The following is a 24,812-nucleotide window of genomic DNA, read 5'->3' as shown; positions in this document are numbered from 1 at the left end:
ATGTTTTCCGCTGTCGTCTTCTTCCTCGTCTCTATAGCCGGCCTCGGTAACTCCAGGCCTTCTCTTGACTATTCAGAAAACCGCTTTCCCGTGGAGAACGACTCGGAGGAAGTTCGCTCGGCCGCTATTAAACGCCTTTTGGAGGTTTTTGGGATGGAAGACCCCCCTGCTTCTCTGAGTCGAGGCCACAAGCAGCCTCCTCAGTACATGCTCGATTTGTACAACACGGTGGCGGATGTGGACGGGGTTACCAAAGACCCTACTTTACTGGAGGGAAACACAGTCCGCAGTTTCTTTGACAAATGTAAGTTATCATTTATTCCAAGCATGATGTTTAGATTAAGAAACGAAACAGGAGTGAATGATTAGCTAGCTGTTTCCTCTACACAGGAACATAGTGCGCGTGACGCGTAAACATATGCGTCTAATACTGTGAAACTCAATGTCCTCAGTTGTACACACCTGTCCTGCTTGACTTAAATATGAATTATCATTTTGTTTTTTTTGTTGAACAGTACACAGTCAAGAGGTCGAGTTCATGTTTAACTTGTCCACTGTGGCCAGAAATGAGAAGGTGCTTACAGCAGAGCTGCATCTATTCAAACTGAGACCTCAAGCATCACTTATTTTCAACAGACATCACTTCTGTCAGGTAAGAACCCTTTTTTCTCCCCTCCTGAGAAACCAACTCAAAAATGAAACGGATCAATCGTAAACATAAAAACGTGTCTTCATCCGCAGGTCAGTGTCTATCAGCGTCTTGATAACACCAAAATGAATGTCTCACAAGAAAAGAAGCTTGTGTCGTCAAGACTCATTCCTGTTCATTCCAATGGCTGGGAAGTTTTCACCATCACACAAGCGGTGAGTTAAACCCGGGATTTTAAAATCCTCCTCACAAACTGAGAACACGATTGATAACGCTGGTGATAACTCAAGTCTTCTTTAGTGAACAGTGGACTCGTTCAATAAAAACAGACTTTGTATACAAACCATAATGAACTTTCCTTTACTTTCATCTTTCATACTATCCGTTGTTACCCAGATGAGGACGGGTTCCCTTCTGAGTCTGGTTCCTCTCAAGGTTTCTTCCTCATATCATCTTAGGGAGTTTTCCCTTGCTAGCGTCGCCACCGGCTTGCACATTAGGGATAAATTCACACACTTAAAATCTGTATTCTGTGTTTATATATTTCTGTAAAGCTGCTTCGAGACAATGTCCATTGTTAAAAGTGCTATACAAAACATGAATTGAATTGAATAACTAATAATTTAGCACATCTCTTCATAGGTCCGCACATGGATGACGGATGAGCACAGTAACCTGGGTCTCCTGGTGACCGTGCGGACTGTGGCAGACGTTCAGCTGGACGTGAGGAACGTGCGTTTTGCCTCAGGGCAAAACCACCATCACAGCAAGCAGCCCATGCTGGTCCTTTTCACTGACGATGGCAGACGTGTCACCTCTCCAGAGGGTACGCTGAAAGGTAAAGAATAAAATTACGGTTTCACTGTCCTTTTCTTTAGCACGGGAAAGTATCTTGATGTTGAGACAAGTTTTTCTTATTCAAACTCCTTCTCTTATCCAGGTTCTGATGATTCGCTAGCTGGCGCCAAGCTCCCTCTGCCCAGCCTGATTCTCCCAGGCCCTGGGCATCGTAGTGCTCGCTCTCTTGACTATGATGAAGACCCAGATAGGAAGCCATGCCAAAGACTGCCATTGTACGTTGACTTTGAGGAGATTGGCTGGTCTGGGTGGATTGTGTCTCCCCGTGGCTACAATGCATACCACTGCAAAGGGTCCTGTCCCTTTCCTCTGGGCCAAAACATGAGACCCACAAACCACGCCACAGTGCAGTCCATCATCAACGCACTCAAACTTACCAAAGGCATAGACACACCATGTTGTGTGCCCGACAAGCTCTTCTCCATCAACCTCCTATACTTTGATGATGATGAGAATGTAGTGCTGAAGCAGTATGATGATATGGTGGCAGGAAGCTGTGGTTGCCACTGACATCATAAATCTGTATAGATATTTTAACAAATTTTAGGGTTGGTTTCATGAGGTTTTGCTACTTTACTGCAAAATCAATAGCACTGATGAAAGGTGTGTTGTATCCTGTAGAAATCTGGATTGGAACCCAGCTGAAATGACAGACTGCTTCTTACAGTTTTGTATAATATGTAAATAGATATAAATGCTAATATATGGAGGCGCTTGAGTGGGTCACTGTACATTTGTATATTGCATGTTGTGAACTATTATAAAGTTTAAATAAATTGTAAAACAAAAAAGGTTTGTGAAGTTTTTATTTATTGACATAAATGCCATTAATTGCTTGATCGAAAAAGAAGTACATTTCAGTTCACCAGCCCACTGAACCTAAGGGACTGAACTTACATGATCCAATCACATTTCAGAATCTTTTTTTTTTTCTTTTGAACAACCCATTTTCAAAATTTGATCCAACCCGATAGTCGAAATCCGATCAGATTACTTCTGAACAACTGGACCCAGAAAATTAAGAGATTTCACACTAATGTGATGAACCGGTAGATGGAGACATTTACAAGTTGTAAATTAATAGAACCTTAATAGAACCTTGATAATATGCTCAAGAGCATAGCCTGGGGGTCTGTGATTTAATGACAGCACAACCAACCATTATCAAAAGGTATTTTATATATATATATATATATATATATATATATATATATATATATATATATATATATATATATATATTATTGAGTTCTTATTAGCCTCACTAATTTAAGAATAAATACCTGAATAATTTTAGCTTGTATTCAGTGTGTTCTGTCAGTGTACAGACAGAGACCTCTATGGCCCTAATAGACAAAGTTTTATTTAAATAATGTTCATAAAATAAATCTATATTGGAATATTTTTTATTTATAATTTTAACTTTCCCTGGCTATGCAAAATGTTTGTGAACTCCTGGGCCCAGTTGTTCAGAAGTAGTCGGATTGGATCTAATCTTGAAATTGGGTTGTTCAAAAGAAAAAAAGGATTCTGAAATCAGATAAGAACATGTAATCCAGTCTTGCTTTTGATCTGGATCAAATCTTCAGTTTATGTTATTCAAAACATTTTAGTAGGATTGGGATACCTGTTATCCTGATCCCAGGTGGATTCAGAGAGGATTTCAGGAACGAAATGTAATAAAACTTTAAAACTGGTGAAATAATACAACGTATTTATATTTTGCCCTTGATTTGTTTAACTGTTACAGTGATAAAGTAGATAAAGTATACATTAAGCTACCAATTAAGCCTTTAAATAAAGTAAAAAAGAAAAAAGCTTTTGTCCCCATAAATAATCCCCCAAACAGCTGTCAATATCACACACAAAAAAATGTTAAATGTTAAAATGTGAAATGTATTTAATTGAATCTATATTTAATTGAATCTATATTTAATTTTAACTGTCATTAATTTTTAACTGTCATATATTAATTACAATGACACAATCATCAGAGATGAACCAGTCAAAAATAGTTTCTAATAATTGCATCCCTTATTGCTCTCCACACATGAAGAACTCTGAACGTTCTTATTTTGTTAACTATTGGACATTTAGAATTTTTATGATTTATCTGTATACCATGTTGATATTTCTGTAAAGCTGCTTTGAGACAATGTCTATTGTAAAAAGCGCTATACAAATAAAATTGAATTGAATTGAATTGAATTATGATTTAAAACGTGTTCAAAATGTCTACAATGTATTGGTGAATAATGCATATTTGTTTGTTTTGTAGTTATTTGTTGTGGTTCAGATGAGGGGTCTGACTGTTAAAAAAAATTAAAAGGAAGGGGATGTTTCTATTGTTTATTGTGCTGTTTTCTGTCTCTTCAAATAAAAACACTTAAAGTGACCCCATGCTGGCTAATCTACCTGTTGTTCTTTACATAGCTAGAAGCCTACATTGTGATATGTAGTCTGATTTAGAGCACTAGTAATTCAGATTTGGTAATTTGATCCTGGATAGCAAAACATGGGATTTTCAAATCTGGCTCATTCTGATCCGGATTAAACTCTCTGAACAACTGGGGTGTGGTCTAATGCATTACCTTGCATGTACATGGTAGCTTCGGTGGCATTTCTTAAGACATCATTGATAAACTCTCATTTAAAAAAAATAAATTATATATATATATATATATATATATATATATATATATATATATATATATATATATATATTTATATATATATATATATATATATATATATATATAAACATAGTATTTCAAATATAATTCTGTGTAAATTAAAGATACATGTAGCTATAGGTAATAAATCATTAGGCTAGAAGAACTAAGCACAAACATTTAATGAACTCACAATTAAGTGCATACTGAGAAACAATATACATGATGTGAAAAACAGAATTGAATATCAGAAATTTGTGTTTCATAGTGAAAACTAGTGTCACAATTACAAGCAGTTTTGTAATGTGTTCCCCATGACAGATAGGTTTCTATGCACAGCACAGATAGTAAGATAAGCTGATGAAAATAAAAAAACAGATAACAGCCCATATTTACCAAAGTACATTACAGACCGAGAACTGATGAAGCATCAGATTAATTCTCTTTGTACAACCAGATTGTACAGAAGTGCAAAAGGAAAAACAAACAAATAAACAAACAAAAATTCTGATTCAGCACTGGTATAGAGTATTTTCACACCATTAAAGGAATTTCTCCTCACAAAGATACTTAGCTTACAGGACCATACAAGCTAGGCCGAGGGGAGTTTGATATCGATATGTCGTAAATCTGCATGTCCCATGCATTAGCCCATTTATGCATAAATTTTTAAAAACCTAATCAGATTTGGTCCATGTATGTGGACACCATGCATTAAAAACTTAATTCAATCATTAATTTTTAGGTCTAAAATATAAAACAAACAATATTCAATTTAAATTGACCAGGACTCCCTGAAAGAAAAGATCTTGGATCTCAATGGGACTTTCCTGGCTAAAGAAAGGATAAATAAAAAAATAATAATAAGTTTGACTCCGTTAAAAAGATTACGTAATATTATTAAATGGATGGTCTACAGTGTTCCTAGTTGGAAGTATAAATATTAATGTTCTACTAACAATATATTAACCGTATACTTATTTTTATTGTATAGACCAGTGTTGTCTCACTATCAATAATTTGAAAAAAATTTGACAGATGGTTTCAAAGGTTAAATAAAAATTCAAACTTTGATGGAGAAGTATATTTGATGTGCGGAATACTGCTGACAATCGGGCATCCTGGATTGACAGATTGGGATATGTATCAGGATCAGGGTTGCCAGGTAAATTTTCAATTTTCTACAAAATTTTCAGCCCGAGGGGCAAGTTTGCTGTGGTACACATGCATTTCTGACCTGCAGTATCTGCAATATACCTTTTTATCATTGTTGGTATGGACATAACCAAATTAAAACAGAAATGAAAGATACACTGTCTGCACAAAGACTCCCTTTGTTTGTCATAGACGATGTATGAAATTGATTAGAATGAATTCAGATTATTTGCTTTAAAACAAGATCTATTGTTAAACCCCCCACCTACAGACATGCTTTCCACCTGTAGCAATGTTCCAAATGTAGCCCAATTTGTCTTTAAGAAAAAAAGACATTTGTGCAAAAACATTTGTGTTCCATTAAAGTTGAGATCCAATAACTCTGCCACCAACTGGTGTCGAGGCATATTTCCTATATTTATATATAATATGTTCCTAAAAATAAAATAAAATAAAAAAAATCTTTCAATCTTTTAATTCAGCTGTACCTGAGGGTGGATGCCAAGAGATAATTCTCCATTTGGTTACATCACCCAGACAAATGCAGTGAACTGTACTTGGGACATGGCTGGAGCCTGAGGGAAGGGACCTGTTGGGAATGTACACCGATCAGCCATAACATTAAAACCACCTGCTTAATATTGTGTACGTCCCCTTGTGCTGCCAAAACAGCTCTGACTCCTCGAGGCATGGACTCCACAAGACCTCTAAAGGTGTACTGTTGTATCTGGCACCAAGACATTAGCAGCAGGTCTTCCTGTAAGTTGCAAGGTGGGGGCTCTATGGATCGGACTTGTTTGTCCAGCACATCCCACAGATGCTCAATGATCGGATTGAGATCTGGGGAATTTGGAGGTCAAGTCAACACCTTGAAATCTGTGCCATGTTTCTCAAACCATTTATTGAACAATTTTTGCAGTGTGGCAGGGGGCATTATACTGCTGAAAGAGGCCACTGCCATTAGGGAATACTGTTGCTATGAAGGGGTGTACTTGGTCTGCAACAATGTTTAAGTAGGTGGTATGTGTCAATGTAACATCCACATGAAGACCAGGATGCAAGGTTTCCCAGCAGAACATTGCCCAGTGCATCATACTACCTCCGCCAGCTTGCCTTCTTCCCATAGTGCTTGGTGCCATCTTTTACTCAGGTAAGTGACGCATACACACCGGCAGTGGACAGGGGTCAGCATGGGACTGTGACCAGTCTGTGGCTACACAGCCCCATCCTCAGCAAGCTGCGATGCACTGTAGGTTCTGAAACCTTCATATCATAGCCAGCATGAACTTTTTCAGCAATTTGTTCTACAGTAGCAATTTGTTCTCTTCTGTGATCGGACCACATGGGCTAGCCTTCGCTCCCCACACACATCAGTGAGCCTTGGGTGTCCATGATCCTGTTGCCTGTTGTCCTTCCTTGGACCAGTTTTAGTAATTAATAACCATTGCATACAAGTTTTGGAGATGCCATGACCCAGTTGCCTAGCCAGCACAATTTGGCCCTTACCAATATTGCTCAGATTCTTACACTTGCCCATTTTTCTGCTTCCAACATATCAACTTTAAGAACTGACTGTTGATGCTGCCTAATATATAATCAATGTTATTTACTTCATTTGTCAATGGTTTTAATATTATGGCTGATTGGTGTAGTCTGTTTTTTTCAGATGGATTCCCGATCATTTCACTGTGCCAGTGAAGACTTGTGTTGTGCTGCATGTTAAGAGACGGAGAGTTCTTTCTTTTGACTCCTCCAGGCTCTTCATGCAGGCAAGGTGTTATGTTTCTTTATACCTGAGACGAGAAAGCGGGTTTAATTATAGTGGAGACTTATTTCAACACACACACACACACACACACACACACTAAAAGCTTACAACAGACCTGTGTTTAATTGAATGAGTGAACTCTAATGCCTTCTAAAGGTATTTTACTAGTTCTGTTTCAGTTTCAAATGATCATATCGTGAAATGCGTACCACGGTGCCATGGTAACCGTGCCTGCAAGTCTGATGCTATTACAGATAAGAGCAGATGTGTTTCATTATTCAAATGTTCCAGCCCTTTTAATCTGTCACCCATTCTGTTACTGAATGCATTGTAACCTTTGTTCAGGTGACCGCCCTCCTACTATCTGATGTAAAATGGGGTGCGTGTCTCTATGCCTGTCATATGAGATTTATGTTTCATGTGAATTACACCTGAGTGTGTGCCTCGATGTGTGGTTGTATAGTCACTCACGATCTCTGTAGGCCAAACTCAGTCGTTGCTCCCAGTGTGCTCAGCTGCTCTTCCAAAGCTGCAATACGCAGACCAATGTAGCCGGATGACAGGACCAGGAGGAGAGCTCTGCACATGCACACACACACACACACACACACACACACACACACACACACACACACACACACACACTTGTTTGTCTTACAATCTTCCATTGAAATAATTATTAATACAGCTAAATAATACCAGTTAAGTAATGCCTACATCTAAATCTAACACTAACCATAACCTCAGTAACCAAAAGGAAATACCCTAAGCTAAACACATTAAACAATACAAAACATGCAACAATCTACTGCATGATGACCAAACAACCACTGACCGATCAGATAAGCAAGATCTTCCTGAGCTACTGCACTTATGCTAAACAGTTGGAGTTGCCACATATTCAATACTTCAGGCCTATTCTCACAAAAAAAAAATTCTTTACATTACAAAAAGACCCAGTAATATCTTATTTGAAAAATTCTATGAAAGTCAAAACTGACAATGGTGTACCGGGATCATGTTTCATTTTGATTTCTGTGATTTTTCACATGCAGTGCAAACCTTCTCAGACAAAAAATTTGAGAGTTTTATTGATGTAATGGACAGCTCATTTGGAGAGGTTTCACCAAATCTAGTCAACACACCAGCTGAGCAAATGATAACTGTTGTGTTAGAACACAAATCTATTACAAATGGCATAGTAGCTACTAAAACATGGAACTAAAATAAGCTACTGTTTCTTTTTTTTTTTTTAAATGCAGTAGTCCACACTTAAAAAAGAATTGAATGAAAGAAGGATGTAAATTCTTGTAAATAGTGGTGGCTTGGTGGTTAAGGCTTTGGGTTACTGATTGGAAGGTCAGGTGTTCAAGCCCCAGCACTGACCAGCTGTCACTGTTGGGCCCTTGACCAAGGCCCTTAATCCTCTCTGCTCCAGGGGCGCTGTATCATGGCTGACCCTGCGCTCTGACCCCAACATGCTGGGGTATGTGAAGAAAAGAATTTCACTGTGCTGTAATATATATATGTGATTAATAAAGACTCGTTGTCATTATATCACGAGTGCACTGCTTTGTGACACTGCAAATGAATTCTTAAAAATAATTAAAAAATTTTTTAAAAGTCTTTAACTTAAGATTTCCAGCTATTGTCACACTTGCTCCAACAGTAAAATTCCTAATGATGAATTAACACTTTCAGTGTTTATATAGTTTATATAAAGTGCACTATATAAACACTCTGGGTGTTAATTCAACACTTTCGATTTTGCTGTGCACCTTTGACACAAGCTACCACAACTCCGAAGTCCCAATTCTATCTGTTAACCCAAACTAAACTGATCTGTCACATCAGATATATTTAAGGTATGATTCGAAGTCTTCCAGAACGACTGCATGGCATGTGAGCCAACCTGCATTTCCTGGAAATGTCTATGCTCCAGCCATATAGCAAATTCCAACCCCAAACTCACACAAGATATCTTATGAAATACAATCATGTTTGTCATGTTCCTTCAAGGTATTGCAAATAAGTTACAGCACCATTTTAATAATCTGCAGCTTTTCAAACTAGAGCAGTATTCCTTCATTCCTTCATATACCCACAGCTGTGTTGAATGCTTGATTTTGATTGGTCAGAATGTGTTGATTAATTTTCCATAATAGCAGCTCTGACAATAGTGCTGGCTAATACATTGTTTTGTTAGCAAACCCTCACACAAATGGTAACAAATGAGGTTTTAAAAAAACCCTCTCAACTCTAAAAAAAAAAAAAAAAAAAAAATTGTTAATATTGAGATGCTTTCTGTTTAATTAAAATTTTTGGAAGGAGTCGCTTTTTTCTCTTATTAGCTTCAAGAAAGAGATTTAAAAAAAAGACACATGCGGGGAAAAAAGCTTCTATAGTTTTAGTGATAACAGGAACAAACTTGTTTCGCAGAGTTCCACAACATTAACTGCAACTTTAAACAATTAAATAGTTTGATGCGTCATTCCTTAAGATAATTGCTTGTAATTTAATTGCCAAATTGCAGTCGTATAAGAGGAATTAATAATTTCAGGCAGTGCTGTTATAGGAAGTGTCAACTGCATCCCATAAATGCCTTCACAGTATGAATATTGCATCAGTATGGATTCTTTTTTCTAATTATAAAAAAAGCCACACATTATTTTGAATTTAATATAAAGAGATTACATTAAAAACCTTGCAACCAAGACATATTGTGATTGTGCTTCTTACAATATATCCCCCATACACACACTTATATATTAAGTAAAAATAATAATTAAAAAAAACATTCTGCACTAAACCTCTACTCTAGAACTCAGTTAAAATTCTTGGTAAATGGTAAATGGTAGCACTATTTGTCTTGTTCTCCACCTGATATATCGCTTTGCTTGTATTTCCTCACTTGTAAATCACTTTGGATTAAAGCATCTGCTAAATGAATACATTTAAATGTAAATGTAGGACATTATTAAGAGCTTACAGTATGAGATAGACAGTGACGAGCTTGTTGATGTTGGTTGTGCCTCCCAAGGAGAGGAGAAATCTGATCTTCTCTGTTACCATGGCCACCCAGGAGACAGCTAATTATAGAACACAGGGTAAGACAATTGTTAGTGCCTGACCTAAACAGGCTGAACAAACTGAACTTGGTTTGTGTTGATAAAACAGTTTAATTTGTGTCCTGATCTTTAGTAGTCTTAACACAGAATTTCATATTGCATGTGCTCATCTTTGGAACACTAAGCAATGTTGTGTGTGTGTGTGTGTGTGTGTGTGTGTGTGTGTGTTCAGCTTTTTACCTGTGTTCTCCTCTGAAGAGTGACTATCTCTGTTGGTGCTGTTCCATGATGTGGGGTTGTTTCTTGCTTCAACTAAAAAAGTAACCGAGATATTCATCAGTAATCAAAGTATCATTGTTTCACTTACACACAACTAGAAGAATTCCTGTCAGATTAGTGCATACTGGCTAGTTGGCTAGCATTGGCAGTTAGCATTATAAACATTTGTGAATATCTTGTTAATTTTTGTTAATATTTTGTTAACAGTGAATATCTTGTTAATGTTTCCTGTCAGAAATGTTGTTAGGTTAGCTTATGTTAGCTACTAGGCTAGAATTATCACTAAAGATTATAAACATTTGTGAATATTAAATTTTTCCAGTCAAAAATACTTTCAGTTTAGTTTTTTAGCTAGTAGGTTGGAATTATCACTAAAGATGATAAACATTTGTAAATATCAAACTTTTCCTGTCATCAATTCTGTTAGGTTAGCTTAGGTTAGCTTGTAGGATAGAATTATCGGTGAAATTATAATTATATAATATAATAACATTTCTTTACAATAATAATTTTTCTGCCAACAATTCTGCTAGGTTAGCTTATGTTCGCAAGTAGGTTATTATGAGTGAAGATTATGAAAGTTTACTGTTTGAGTCAGGGAAGTAGAAATAGGCTTAGTTTAAGGGCTTAAGTTCTGATGTTCCTATTTATTGTTATCATAGACTGTTTGTGAATTCTGTTCTGTTAGGTTTCATGCTAAGAGAAGCATCAGTGAAAATATTTTAGGTCACCAAATAAACAAAATTTCTGCTGCTGCTTAATTTTTAGGCAAAGAGAACAATGTAGGGAAATCCTACATTGTTGTACATTGCGGAAGCAAGTAATGCAGAAATGAAGAACAATGGTCAGAGAAACAGAATTGCGTGCTGGGATGGGAAAATCATGCAAAGATAGGCAGTGAATAAAGTAAATAAGGTTTAACAGGAAGCAAGTGAGTTCGATAGGCAGGTGAGTGAGAACAAGCTAACGTCCGGACAGGATTGGATTGTAGATTTATGTTGGCTCCTGGCTTAGCAGTGGATTCAGATGTGCCAGCTACATTTGTGATTATTTGAAAGTAATCAATTCCCATATCAGTATTATCATAAAAGGCAATCAATTCCTTATATTTACAGTAAAACTAATAGGAAATATACAGTATATATAGTTTTAAGAGTAAGTTAGGACCAACCATTGGGTGCATTGTGTTTTTTTAAGTGGTTAACAATTGAACTAAAATTGTGAAATTGCTAAACAATAGATTGCTTCTCTTTATTAAAAAATTGATCAAGTGGAAATATGGTGTGTGTATGAATTTAGTGGTGATCACTGACTGTGGGAGTCAATGTTGGAGCCTGATGATGAGGAAGGAACATTGCTTTCTGTCGTCCTGTCCTGCCCAGAGAACCTGTGAGGGTCTCCACTGTCCTCCTGACTGGAGTGACTGGAAATCTGTGAACAGAAATCTTCTGAGTACTGCAGTACAATAACAAGTTTATATCTGGAACTCTTAAGGTTTTCCTGTTACAAAGGGTTCCAAATAGAACCACTTTGCTATTTAAGGAGCTCTGAGAAACTCCTTTCTCTTATCTAAAAGTGCATAAAATCATGCTGTCGATTTGGTTTTAATGTGCATGTGACTGGATATGTGTATTGTCTGGATATGTTGTCAACCACTTTGTACTCATTCGAAATAATAAAGAATTATTTACAGTAAAAAGGAAACGATGTCTTTAGAAGCATTCAGTTTAGATAATGTGACATTCAAGAAACAATTCCCTGTTGTTATAATTATTGGGTAAGGATTGACAGTAACGCTAAGTGTCCAGTCTAAACATGATTTACGAACAAATAATGCTACATTCGGAAAGCTCTTCTTGTTCAAATAACCAAAAAAAAAAAAAAAGCTGCCAACCTAAAACAGAACAACATCAGAAACGCATTTATTTTGTCTGACTTTGTAAAAGGGAAACAACAACAGGCTGGTGGAATTTATGTGATGCTATAGTGAAGAGGCAAAACAATTATGGACTAACACATTTTTATTTTCTTGATTTTTTTCTTCAATAGTATTCTTACTGTGTCGACTTCCAGTTCATGGCCATTTTCTACAGAAGACATTTGAGGGCTGCTGCTGGCACCTACATCCTATGGAAAACAGGAAAACGTATTCAAATTTTACTGGATAAACCAATACATTTACCTGAACCTATTTACATTTTGTGTAAGGCCCTAATCCCACTATCATGGTTTTTTTTTTTTTTTTTTTTTTAAAACAACAGAAAACTCTTCTTTCAGTAACTACATCAGAGCAATTTTCTAAACTTTGGATCACTGGGAGATGAATTCAGATCCTGATGATTCCATAGCCATCAGTGAATGCATAGCTGGATGTCCCACTCCTTTAGGTGGTAAGAATTATTACTCTGTCCCCTGTTTATCTGTTAACTCATGTATATAAAATATGTTCAGCCACACGTTAATAAGCATGTTAGCCCTGACATTCCCAAGATGGTATAAAATAAGGGAGAACTAGTTTATAGGTGTAAATTCAGCAATTATTAAAAATGGGAGAAATTTTGAAAACCAACTACAGCACATTTCTCTGCCTCCAATTTGGCAAAGTCATGTGATAAACAGTTCTCGCATTCTTGCATTTCTCTGGAGCAGAGGGAATTTGTGATTAAGCAGTTGTTTGGAGATCTCTTTAGGTTTAATATGTGAGTACCATTTTGTTGCTTGTACAACAAAACAATAAATGTCATGTGAGGATTGTTTTAAATATATGACAGCATCTTTAAACCATAAAATTGTCTGCAAATATGAGACAATGGTGTAGGCCCAAGTAGAATTTCTAATAAGAAATCAGTTCAAAGAGCCCATGGTCTCTAGTGCTCCAAGTTTATCAGATAATATCCAGGATAACACCTCTTGCTATTTCTTTTACACTGGCAATTATTGTTTATGCCGCTTCAGTATTTAGTCTTTTAAGTTAAGAATCTTTAGAGTATTCTCCAAATACTTGTATGTTCATTGCATGTCCAACTGTTTGAACTATTTGTAAGCCATGTTTGCTAAATAATGTAAAATGCTGAAGATTTTTCTACTAGCAGTAAGTAAACACACATATCAACCACTCTCTTTATACTTACTACATCTCTCTGAGTACTTTGTCAGTGTTTCTTATTTTAACATTCTACAAAGCGCACTGAGGTGTGAAAACGATACAAATAAATCCTAAGAAAGTAATATTACCAACCTGTAGCTGTGGACATTTAGACTTCAGGACACTTAAACACACATCTCGATTCCGTAAGGACCCAAACAGATACTGAAACACACAAAGAGAAAAGAGGGAAAAATTATAATGAAACGAGCCTCAGAACAGTGACAAAATGTGACAAAATGTATTCATTCTTTATACAGCATGCAAAGCTCATACTTTGTCTCCAGTGTTGGTGATGATGGCGATTGCGTTGGGCACAACCCGTGCCGTGTTCTTTTTCTTTATAATCTGGATTGTGGACATACGTATCTGAACCTGGGCAAAAACAAAACAAAACAGAATTAAATATTAACATTATGCAAGATTCTGAAATAGCTCTACTTCAATAGGGTTTAAAGGATCAAATCCAGATACTTCATATTTAAACATAATAATTTATATTTCATATGACACTTAAAAATTGTATAGTTAATTATTTAAAATACTGTTTCCTGGTATGTTTCATCAGGCCATTAAGTAAGGAATAAAACATTATAGGCACGCTTTTGTTTGGGAAAACAACAATACCACAATAATTTGCCAATGCTAGCGCCATGCTTTTTATTCGATTATAGTTGTATTTAATGTTGTGGAATGTGACAAAACAAATTAACTCCTGTTCTCACAGGGCTGATATGTCATGGCCTGGGCCAAGGCTCCTATTTATTTCCCCATATTTTTCTATTTCGTTAGAATTAATTAATTAATCTCTTTCTGTTTTGTGGCATGGCACACAACTTCACACCTTTCCCTGATTGAATCAGTGAACGAACCTGCTCCTTATCTGTTCATCAGACAACAGCACACAAAAACGCCGGTTCACCAGTCACTCGTGACAAGATCGTTCTAGCTACCAGTGCAGTATCTGCGATTAGGCCCTTCTCGTGGTTATGTTTAGTTCGTTGTTGCTTCGTGTTTGTTCCCTGTGGATTCCAGTTTTCCTTCTTTGCTTCAGGTCCACATTTCACCTTGCCTGCCTGCATTTTTCTATGCCCAGCCCTGCTTTGTCTTCCCTGTGGCTTACAGACAGGGCATCTGACCCTCACACACGGACCCAAGTTCAAGTCCTGGCTTCGACAGATGCACCGAGCCATACTCCTTCCCCACATATTCTTCATATCCATACTCCTTCATACCCTTCAATAAAACCCATTTAACCTTCAGTCCTCATGTCTGTGTTCTAAGTTCTCATTGGTTAAAGCAGGATATTGGAGACTCATTCCTAAAATGCTCAATAATATGTCTCTTCATTAATAATAAAAAAAAACTTCATAATGTCAACAGTTGCAGACATTTTTAAAAATCCCTTTAGGTGGAGTGTCTTCCATACAAGTCCCTGTGTAAGTTGTTATTATGGAAAACTTAGTATATCAGAAAGAATGCATTAATAAAAAATTGTGATTTGAATTACAGCAGGAACTACTGTCAGAGCTACTGTTATATACAATTACACTCTCTGTCCCTAGATCTCGTCTCTGTACTATGGGCAGCAGGTCGTTCAGTGTTGTAGCACCCAAGATTTGGAATTCACTCCCTCTGACTCTTCGCAACATCACATCTACCTCCGAGTTCAAATCTCAACTTATTGTTGCAATCAATATTATTCAACCCCCATTGCAAATCAGGTTTGTTGTCAACATTTACAGACTTTCAGCTGTTTGCAATGAACAAATCAAACACAAGCAATTGAAATAGTTCAACACAAAGAATGCTTCAAGTGGTTTCCCCGAATTCAACTGAAAATGCAACTTATAATGACTTCTTCGTCCATCCAGGTTTATTGGGGTTTCTTTCACTCATTTCTCACTGCTTGATTCTGAGGCTCTCACAAGGGAGGTATCCAGCATGAAATCTACCACTTGCTTGCTTGATCCAATTCCCACAAACCTATTTAAATCATGCTTCTATGTTTGGTGCCCTACTATCCTCAGAATTATAAATGAATCATTGGAGACTGGGGTCATTCCAGCAGTACTAAAGACTGCTGCTGTTACACCTGTACCAAAGAAAGAAAATGTTGCCGTGGATGATTTGAACAATTTTCATCCCATCTCAAATCTTCCGTTTTTGGAAAAAAATACTTGAGCTTCTTGTTGATTCTCAATTATGTAATCATCTTACAATTAATAACCACTCTGAACCCCTTCAGTCAGGTTTTTGTAAACTTCACAGCACTGAAACGGCGTTGGTCAAAGTGACCAATGAATTGTTGATGGCCTCTGATTCTGGCGTTACTTCCATTCTTATTCTTCTTGATCTTAGAGCTGCTTTCGATACTGTGGATTATGGTCTTTTACTTACCTGCCTTGAAAGTATTTTTGGTGTGTCTGGGACAGTTGTAAACTGGTTTAAATCCTATTTTACTGACCGTTCCCAGTTTATTTTTATGGGTGGGTACAGGTCTGACACTAGCTCTGTGCTCACTGGTGTTCCTCAGGGTTCAGTTTTAGGCCCTTTACTTTTCAATATTTACCTATCTCCACTTGGGCATCTGCTGCGATTGCTCGGCCTCCATTATCACTTCTATGCTGACGATACCCAAATCTACATTCACTCAAAATCTGGTGAAAACCATGATGTTTGTTTTCTTACTGATTGTATTTCTGAGATGAAAACATGGATGAACAATAACTTTCTGTGCCTGAATAGCGGGAAAACTGAAGTTATGCTTTTAGGTTCCGGTCATCAAATTTTCAAAGCTGGTCCACTTTGTCTGTTTGTTGATGGCTCTGTTCTAGAGACCCAAAGTAAAATGAAGAACCTTGGAGTAATTTTCGATACCAGCCTTACATTTGATTCTTTTGTTCAGAGCACTGTTAAAACATCCTTTTTTCACCTCAGAAATGTAGCTATGCTGAAATTTTCTGTGGCTGAAAAACTGATAAACTCATTTGTTGTCACGCAGTTGGATTACTGTAACGCCGTTTTAGCCGGAGTTTCTAAATCCACAATCAACAGATTGCAATATGTACAAAACTCTGCCACCAGGATCCTGACGGGAAGCAGGACACGCAATCATATTACTCCTGTTCTGGAATCCTTGCACTGGCTCCCGGTCAGGTTCCGTGTCAATTTTAAGATCATGATGTTGACATACAAGGCATTACATGGCTTGGCTCCTCAGTACTTATCTAGTTTATTAATCCCTTACACCCCAAATCGCAGACTGCGCTCCTCACAGTGTAATCTGTTAACTATTCCACAAACCTGCTTAAAATCTATGGGTGACAGGGCTTTTTCTGTCTATGCTCCTTCACTTTGGAACGCTCTTCCTCCTGAACTCAGGGAAGCTCAGACCTTTGGCATTTTTAAAGCTCAACTTAAGACACACTTTTTAAAACTTGCGTTTGACTGCTGATGTCTTCTTTTATTATTATTATTATTATTATTATTATTATTATTATTATTATTAACGTTGTTGTTCTTATTAACTTTTATATGTTTTATTTTTCTGTGTACTGCTTATTTTGTGTACAGTGCTTTGAGAAGCTGCTTTTAAAGACGCTTTATAAAATAAAGTTTATTATTCTCCGGTCTCAAAATTATTCAACCCCTTCATGGCAAGCATGTGTAGTACCTAGTAGAGCACCATTTTGCTGTTATGACCTGCTGCAAACGAGATGCATAGCTTCTGGCAGCGTTCCTGAGGAATCTTAGCCGATTCCTCATGAGCAATGGCCTCCAGTTCAGTAATATTCTTGGTTTTGCGTGCTGCAACCACCTTCTTCAAATCCCACCAGAGATTTTCTATGGGGTTCAAGTCACGTGACCATGATGGCCCTGTAGAATCTTCCAGGACTTCTGCAACCAAGCCTTGGTGGAATTTGAGGTATGCTTGGGATCATTGTCCTGTTGAAAGGTCCAATGACGCCCCAAGTTTCAGGTTCCTCACAGACGGCATGACGTTTTCTCCTAGGATTTCCTGATACTTCAATGAATCCATCTTGCCTTCCACACACTGCAGGTTTCCAGTGCCAGAGGATGCAAAGCAGCCCCAGAGCATCACCGAGCCACCACCATGCTTGACTGTGGACAGAGTGTCTTTCTTCATTCTTGTTCCTCCAGACATACTGCTGACCCATCATGCCGAAAAGTTCCAGTTTTGTTTCATCGCTCCACAGAACAGAATCCCAAAACTTATGTGGCTTATTTATATGATTTTGAGGCGACTTTTCTTGTGCTTTTGGATCAGTAGTGGTGTATACATAGTATTATTATTAACCAACACCTTCTAAGCAATCAGAATCGAGAAATCATCAGCATTGTTATGAAATGTTGGGTAAAATGATGTGCAATATACTGTATATAATGTTTAATCATACATATATAATTAGCACAATGATGACAAATAAAAGATCTATAAATAATAGGGTTTCTGTTAGTACATTACATTGAGATAAGATTTCCTGGTCTTACCTTGGTCTCTTTCAGTAGAACAGAGGAGTAGAAACACACATGCTGATGTGTGACGTACATCTTGCCATGATAGAGGACTTCCTTTTGGAGGGCACAGGTGAAAGCTGGGAGAGTGAGAAGAACACATACTATCAAATCCAGCGTACTATTTATTTTCACTGATGGTCATCACTGGAATGTACAACTATTCTCAATGAATCTATTTCCTTGATTAAAGGAGAAAAGCAGCAGTTAGAGTTTGTACAGGGAAGTATGCATATATATACTCACCTTTAATCAAATCCTCCATCTCAGAGATTTCTGGGAAATGTTTGTGGAATGTTTTGCTATGGATCTTGAAACTCTGTAAAAACAGAATTTGAAATAAAACACATTCATTAAACTTCTAATTTGGTTTAAAATATCAAAATGTCTTATAATGCAAATTAATTATATTTAATTAATTTATAAAGATATTTTATCAATATGTGTGAGGTTCAAAATGACACATCTTCCAGTTTTCCCAATCATTCCAATCATTCTCTCTAACTGATACAAAGTGATAAAGGAGACTCCATCCAAAAATAATAAATAAATGTCCGCTCATGGAAAACCACACTGTTTTAATTACACATACTGTTTCAATTACACATGCTTTTTTTTAAAACCTGTTTATCTGGATAGGTATGATAACATATTAGAATGAGTGCATTAATATAAACGTTGTAGCTGGAACTATTGTCAGAGCCTACTTAGATCGAAAGATGCAGGCTATCTGACGGTACCTCGAATAGTGAAGGCTACAGCAGGGGGAAGAGCTTTCTCTTATAGAGCCCACAGTTATGGAACAGTCTTCCAATTAGTGTTCAGGACTCAGACACAGTCTCAGTGTTTAAGTCTAGGCTTAAAATGTATTTGTTTACTCAAGCCTACTCTGACTAGACTTTCTATTATGCTAAGCCCAGTCCTAATAATCTTTTCTCTCCCTCTCTCCTTCTGCCGAGCCACACACAATTTTATGGAGATACTAGAGATCCTGATCCTTTCTGCTCTCCGGACCTGCCTGATCCGTTTTGGATGTCCTACCTCTGGATGGAGCTCTCATCTACTCCAATTCCAGATTGCTGGGACTACGGCTGCTTCTAAGGCCAAACAGACTTCATATAAATCCATAATGAACTTTTTCACACTATCTGTTGTTACCCAGATGAGGATGGGTTCCCTTCTGAGTCTGGTTCCTCTCAAGGTTTCTTCCTCTAAAAACATCTTAGGGAGTTTTTCCTTGCCACCGTCGCCACTCAGTGGCTTGCTCAGTTGGGATAAATTCGCACCTTTAATATCTGTATACCGTGTTGATATTTCTGTAAAGCTGCTTTGATACAATGTCTATTGTAAAAAGCGCTATACAAATAAAATTGAACTGAATTGAATTGTTAAAGAAAATTTATTGTCACCTTTTGACCTGTCAGAATTGAGAATTCAGCCGCGCTGTGCTGTAATTATGATAATAATAATACTCACTTAGGTTACAATCATAAAATCATTGTATGGTTTATCAGATATGTACTTCTAAAAAGAAAAATGGGAACTCACACTGTGAATAAGAAGTCCTGTTTGTTCAGCCCCCTCCTCCTCTATTATGTTGGTGGTTCTGTTGGGCACATTATAATTTATATAAGATATATTGTAGTATAGAAATGGTTGTTTTGAGACTTGGAAAGTCACAGTACCAGACTGTTTAAGTAGATCTTATAGCATGTCAGTAAAATCACTAGACCTAAGTGATGTATAATTGCCCATTACACATGAGGTGGAAATAACTACGTAGCCAATGAAATGTTTATGCAAAGATGTACACTGATGTTCTAGATATAATATGTGTACCTAATAAGACAGCAAGTAAGTGTAAATGTCTTGTCACACTGCAGTAATACTAAATTCATCACATTTCCATTATACTCAATAAACTCACTATGTGCTATTAAACAACGCTGAAATGTATTGATTTATTATAGTTAGTACAAAGTGAAAGTTAAAACCCTGATCGTCATGATAACTGTAAGCCTTAATGCATTCCAGAGTTGTTTCAGCAATTCCAGCTCACTAGTAGTAATTAAAATAAAAATTAATATGAAGAATATGCATGATGTGATGGTACCGTAGGGAGCTGCTTCTCTGGAGGTTCTTGTTATGGAGTTCAAAATGTGGTTCATCCAGGACACGACCCTTCATGCTCTCAGAACCCCTCCTCATCTTACACTCTTTGGACTTCCCCAGGTATCCTCCACAATCCAGGGAGTAGCTACAGTAGAGACGTGTGATAACATCACTGACACTTAACAATAAACTGAACAAAATGCATATGAATTAATAATGAAGTAATGCACCTTTTCATTTCCATTTCCGTTTTAACCTGTATCAGAACATGGTATTCAGGTCATTTAATTTCAGCTAGTGGATGAGGCATAATTCAGGATTAATTAGCACATTTGTATAGAAGTAAACTTCAGAAACTGCTCATTTCCTGGGATTTGCATGCATAAAGTTGACGTGAGATGCTTTTCTGTTCACCACGGTTGTAACAAGTGAATATTTGAGTTACTGTTGTGTGTGAAAATCCCAAGACACCAGCAATTGCAGAAATACTCAAAGCAGCCAGTCTGGCACTACAATCATGCCATGGTCAAAGCCACTGAGAAGACATATTTAAATAACTGAAGCTGAATCTGCATAATTGGCTGATAATATAGTTGCATGAATGAGCAGGTATACAAGTGTTCCTCTTAAAGTATCCGGTGAGTGCAAATGTGTGACTGACACTAAATATACCTTAATACACAATAACAAAAATTTGGCTCAATATTTTAAAATCACAGCATTAAAATTCCAAGGTCACAATCTGATGTCCTCATAAGTTGATGTAGCTGTTTCAATGAACTGAGTCCTTAATATATTTATTTATTAACATTTAATAGCTAAATGAGTGCACCGGCATGAACATCAAGTAAATATCTGATTAAACATACAGCCAGTAGAAACCGAACGCCTTCTTGTAATATGAATCTTTGTTTCAAGAGACACGTAGCTAAGGGACCTGGTTGGCAGGTCAGCAGTTTTTGACAGTAAACTGAATGCTGAAGCGAAAGTTGATATGTTAAAGAAATCTTTATCTTGTCATAGCACGTCCAAGGAGCCTCAGTGTCACATTCAATTTAACTGCTAGTTGCAGACAGTCATAGTACACAGTTTAGTATACATCAAATGTACAGTTTAAATAGAGATTCTCATGTCACAACAAGGTGGCATAATCCTTTTACTTTTTTTATTTTGTTAAGACTGATATACAACAGCATTTTCTAGCACTTTCAGCAACTGCTTTATCTGATTTTTAAGCACATTCCTGATCTCCAGAGATAAGCTATACAGTGGAACCAAAATAACTTCAAACTACTGAAACACTGAAGTCCTTTACACCATTTTTAACCCTTATAGCATTAACATTAAATGAGGTTAATATTAGCACAATGTATATTTCATGACCTGACTTTCTATCAATATCACATTCACCACATTATCATGACACGACAAATTGTTTTTAACTTTAACAACTCCTATTTAGATTATCATATCAATTCATTTCTAAATGAAAAGGTTAACTATATATAGAGAAAGACTTTACCATCCAGAAGATTCATGCTCCATTTACTACAACAGGCTGTGCTCCTGACACTAACCATGAGGGGATAATGAAATGTGCTACTCAAGGCTAAAAGAGCGCAACACTTCACACATGCAACACCTGAGAAATGCTTTATTAACTGAGAGTGTTCACCTCCTAAACTGGTATGTGGACAAAGTGCTCTTAATACAACATAACGCATGCTCAGTCATTTGTGTTTGTTCTGGATTGTATAGTTGTGCTGTTGATTGAATGGAATTTACTTTCAAAATCACCTGACAAGCTGAGAAACCGGCTTCCTTTTACTGTCAGTTTTTTTCGTTGTGGAAGTGAAGCAGAACAAAAATGAAGGTGGAGCAAAGTGCATACAGTGCTGTCACTTTAAAAGCGTGTCATATTAATGTAATAGATAGTATAAGTAACATTATTCACCACATTTCTGTATATTCTTATGTATTATTCTCTTGCATGATCTTTTTGGTTCTTTTAATTTATAGTTTTGAGTGCTAAATACCAGTATTGTAGAGTATACAAGTTCTTATAAAGAACAAAAATGGATTTTAATAATATTTAAACATGGTTTGTAAACCACTAGACCCATTTGTATACATACATACCATATGTACTGTACATGTAGTTTGGTTACTTTCAGACCTAACCAATTCACAAAGAGGCCATTTAAATCTACTACCTAACCAAAGTCTCTTTCATAAGACTACTAATTGTGGTTTAACCCAACCTGTCATTTACATGATATTAGAAGCTACACCATTCACCAGCCACTTTAACAGGTCCACCCATTCATGCAATTATCCAGTGAGCCAATCATGGGGCTGCAGCACAACGCATAAAATCCTGCAGATACAGGATAAGAGGTTCAGTTAATGTTCATATCAAACATTAGAATGGAGGAAAATGTGAACTCAGTGACTTGGCATGGTTGGTTTCAGTATTTCGGAAAGTGCTGATCTCCTGATATCCACAGAATGGGATGAAAAACAAAAAACATCCAGCGTGCAGCAGTTCTGCAGCTGGAAATGTCTTGTTGATGAGAGCGGTCAGAAGAGAATGGTCAAGAGAACTGGTTCGAGTTGATAGGAAAGCTATGATAACTCAAATAATCACGTTTTACAATCGTGATGAGCAGAAAACCATCTCAGAACACATAATATGCTGAACCTCATGGTGGATGGGATACAACAGCAGGAGACCACTATGGTATAAGAGAAATATGGCACTTCAGGACATGGTGTTATAGAAAAATAATTCACTTTTGCTTGGTAATAGTAACTGCTTCGTGGCTGGCTGTATCACATCATCATGTCATTGATTATTTTCCTATTTTCCTGTTCTGTCATTTTATTCCTTGCTTAACCCTCGGTATGTTTAGTTGCAGGGGTGTTAAAAAGTTCAGAGAAGTCAAGTAGCATCTAAAAGTGTAAATAAATAAATAAATAAATAAATAAATAAACAAACAAACCAAACATGCAACACACATGTTATAAAATGTAACTAAACAGAGAATATATAATTTACCTTTTACTGAAACATATTACTGTACAATATTTGACTTTTAAAATATATTCTACTAGTCTGCTTTACATATCTCAGCATAATTACATTAGGATTAGAGATCCATTCCAACCACCATATTTAAATATATGATACAGCAGTGGGTGACTCACCCCAAACTATCGAGTGAAAATTTCCTGTTAATTTCTTTACTTCCATCCATGTTGCAAACACAAATCAGCTGGATCAGAGCTCAGCTTCACTCACACTTTCTCTCAACACAAGAACTCCCACCTAAACATAAAGCTTTGCTGTCTGCAGCACAGACTATTACAAGGCTTATAGTAACTATAGCCAGGAGCCATGAAGGCTCCTCCTCTTCATGCAATATTAACCCCACCTACTCTGACCAAAAGCCACTCCTTCTTTCAACAGTTGCCATGGATGCATGGGTTCCATTTGTTCCACCCACTGCTGTGAGTTTGAATGGGGTTTTCTTTGAGGAAGTATGGTTATTGTACCACATTATGCAAAGTTGTGAGGGAACAGGTGATGAGGCGTCATGGGATTGTCTGCTCAGATACACATCATGCAGCTGATTGCAATCAGTAGTCTTACAGAAATTCTTTACGTTGTTGTGAACATAGAAAAAGTAGGTGAAAGTGTGCAGTGTGAGACTGAGAAAGAACCAGATTATACAATATAGTACTACGTTGTTGTGAACTCATTGGTCATGAGTTCAAATCCCAGCACCACCAAGCTGGCACTGTTGGTTAAGGCCCTTAACCATCAACTGCCCAGTTGTATAAATGAGATATATGTAAGTCGCTCTGGATAAGGGCGTCTGTCAAATGCTGTAAATGTAAGGTACTAGAATGTAGTGCTAGTAATGAACACAACTGCAAGTAAGTTTTGCGAGAGATCATGTTACTGATATTCATCTCTTCTCTTATCTTTACTAGAACAATGTGATCCAAGTGTGAATATAGAACATGCTTACTAACTCTTACTAAGCACAAACTATGGCTAAAATGGTCATAAGGACATGACTTAAACTTCAAATTATACGTCATGAATAGTGACTATAATAGAATACAGTGCAGTAGGTAGCCGTCCATCTGCCACCCATTGCCCTTAGGAGCACTCTATACTTTACCTTGCTGTATTTCCTTGTACTCTTTCATTCTTTTTGTACTGTCAAGGGTACATTTATTTTTGTACATTTATTGTGCATCTTTTATATGGGAAGGTGCATGTGGTATACCTTTTATTAGCTTTTAAAATGAGCTTTACAGTCCAATTATTTACCTGAAAGGTAGAAGATACCTAATACTAACCAACATGGGCCAAATTTCATCTCTATATTAGAATCAGAGTGTTCAAAACTGTGATTCACAATATTATCATGCAGTAGGGCTCACTACGTTCTTTAATTCAGGCTTCTGTTAACATTTTTCCAACCTGTTTTCCAGCAGATGATAAAGAAAAATGTTGGTATGTCAGTAAAGAAAGCATCATGTTACATAAGAGACC

The 24,812-nt window shown here is 36.9% G+C and overlaps 2 protein-coding genes across 4 annotated transcripts; one reads left to right on the top strand and one right to left on the bottom strand.

Moving 5' to 3' along the window:
* admp (anti-dorsalizing morphogenic protein) lies at positions 1 to 2,124 on the top strand. The gene is made up of 5 exons (XM_053651766.1): positions 1 to 304; positions 516 to 652; positions 742 to 864; positions 1,292 to 1,487; positions 1,590 to 2,124. The coding sequence occupies exons 1-5, from the start codon at positions 1 to 3 to the stop codon at positions 2,015 to 2,017; spliced, it is 1,188 nt and encodes a 395-aa protein (XP_053507741.1). The 3' UTR covers positions 2,018 to 2,124.
* Positions 2,125 to 4,322: 2,198 nt separating this feature from the next.
* LOC128624219 (GRAM domain-containing protein 2A) lies at positions 4,323 to 23,726 on the bottom strand. Of its 3 annotated transcripts, none has more exons than XM_053651683.1 (14): positions 23,453 to 23,726; positions 20,247 to 20,390; positions 19,682 to 19,739; positions 19,543 to 19,581; positions 18,380 to 18,452; positions 18,110 to 18,213; positions 13,871 to 13,969; positions 13,688 to 13,759; positions 12,508 to 12,576; positions 11,763 to 11,880; positions 10,411 to 10,482; positions 10,092 to 10,191; positions 7,574 to 7,681; positions 4,323 to 7,127 (listed from the first exon to the last, which is right to left on the bottom strand). In XM_053651683.1, exons 1-14 carry the CDS (start codon positions 23,500 to 23,502, stop codon positions 7,112 to 7,114), a joined length of 1,122 nt encoding a protein of 373 aa, XP_053507658.1. In that variant the 5' UTR covers positions 23,503 to 23,726; the 3' UTR covers positions 4,323 to 7,111. The 3 variants fall into 3 exon arrangements, with proteins under 3 accessions (XP_053507658.1, XP_053507659.1, XP_053507660.1); XM_053651684.1 differs by lacking the exon at positions 23,453 to 23,726 and adding an exon at positions 21,768 to 22,746; XM_053651685.1 differs by lacking the exon at positions 19,543 to 19,581 and having other exon boundaries at positions 4,324 to 7,127; positions 23,453 to 23,724.
* Between the last annotated feature and the right edge of the window lie 1,086 nt (positions 23,727 to 24,812).

Source organism: Ictalurus furcatus, chromosome 20, assembly GCF_023375685.1.
Source record: "Ictalurus furcatus strain D&B chromosome 20, Billie_1.0, whole genome shotgun sequence".
Lineage (NCBI taxonomy): Eukaryota > Metazoa > Chordata > Actinopteri > Siluriformes > Ictaluridae > Ictalurus > Ictalurus furcatus.
This window is presented reverse-complemented; position numbering and strand designations above follow the sequence as displayed.

Bases quoted from the DNA above. Each gene is read 5' to 3' on its own strand.
- admp (XM_053651766.1), top strand. From the start codon at position 1: ATGTTTTCCGCTGTCGTCTTCTTCCTCGTCTCTATAGCCGGCCTCGGT. The intron at 653-741 runs GTAAGAACCCTT...CTTCATCCGCAG, and splicing joins ACAGACATCACTTCTGTCAG to GTCAGTGTCTATCAGCGTCT. The intron at 1,488-1,589 runs GTAAAGAATAAA...TCTCTTATCCAG, and splicing joins TCCAGAGGGTACGCTGAAAG to GTTCTGATGATTCGCTAGCT.
- LOC128624219 (XM_053651683.1), bottom strand. From the start codon at position 23,502: ATGGATGGAAGTAAAGAAATTAACAGGAAATTTTCACTCGATAGTTTG. The intron at 19,740-20,246 runs GTACCATCACAT...TGTGCCCAACAG, and splicing joins CAGAGAAGCAGCTCCCTACG to AACCACCAACATAATAGAGG. The intron at 12,577-13,687 runs GTTGGTAATATT...TGTTTTCCATAG, and splicing joins CTAAATGTCCACAGCTACAG to GATGTAGGTGCCAGCAGCAG.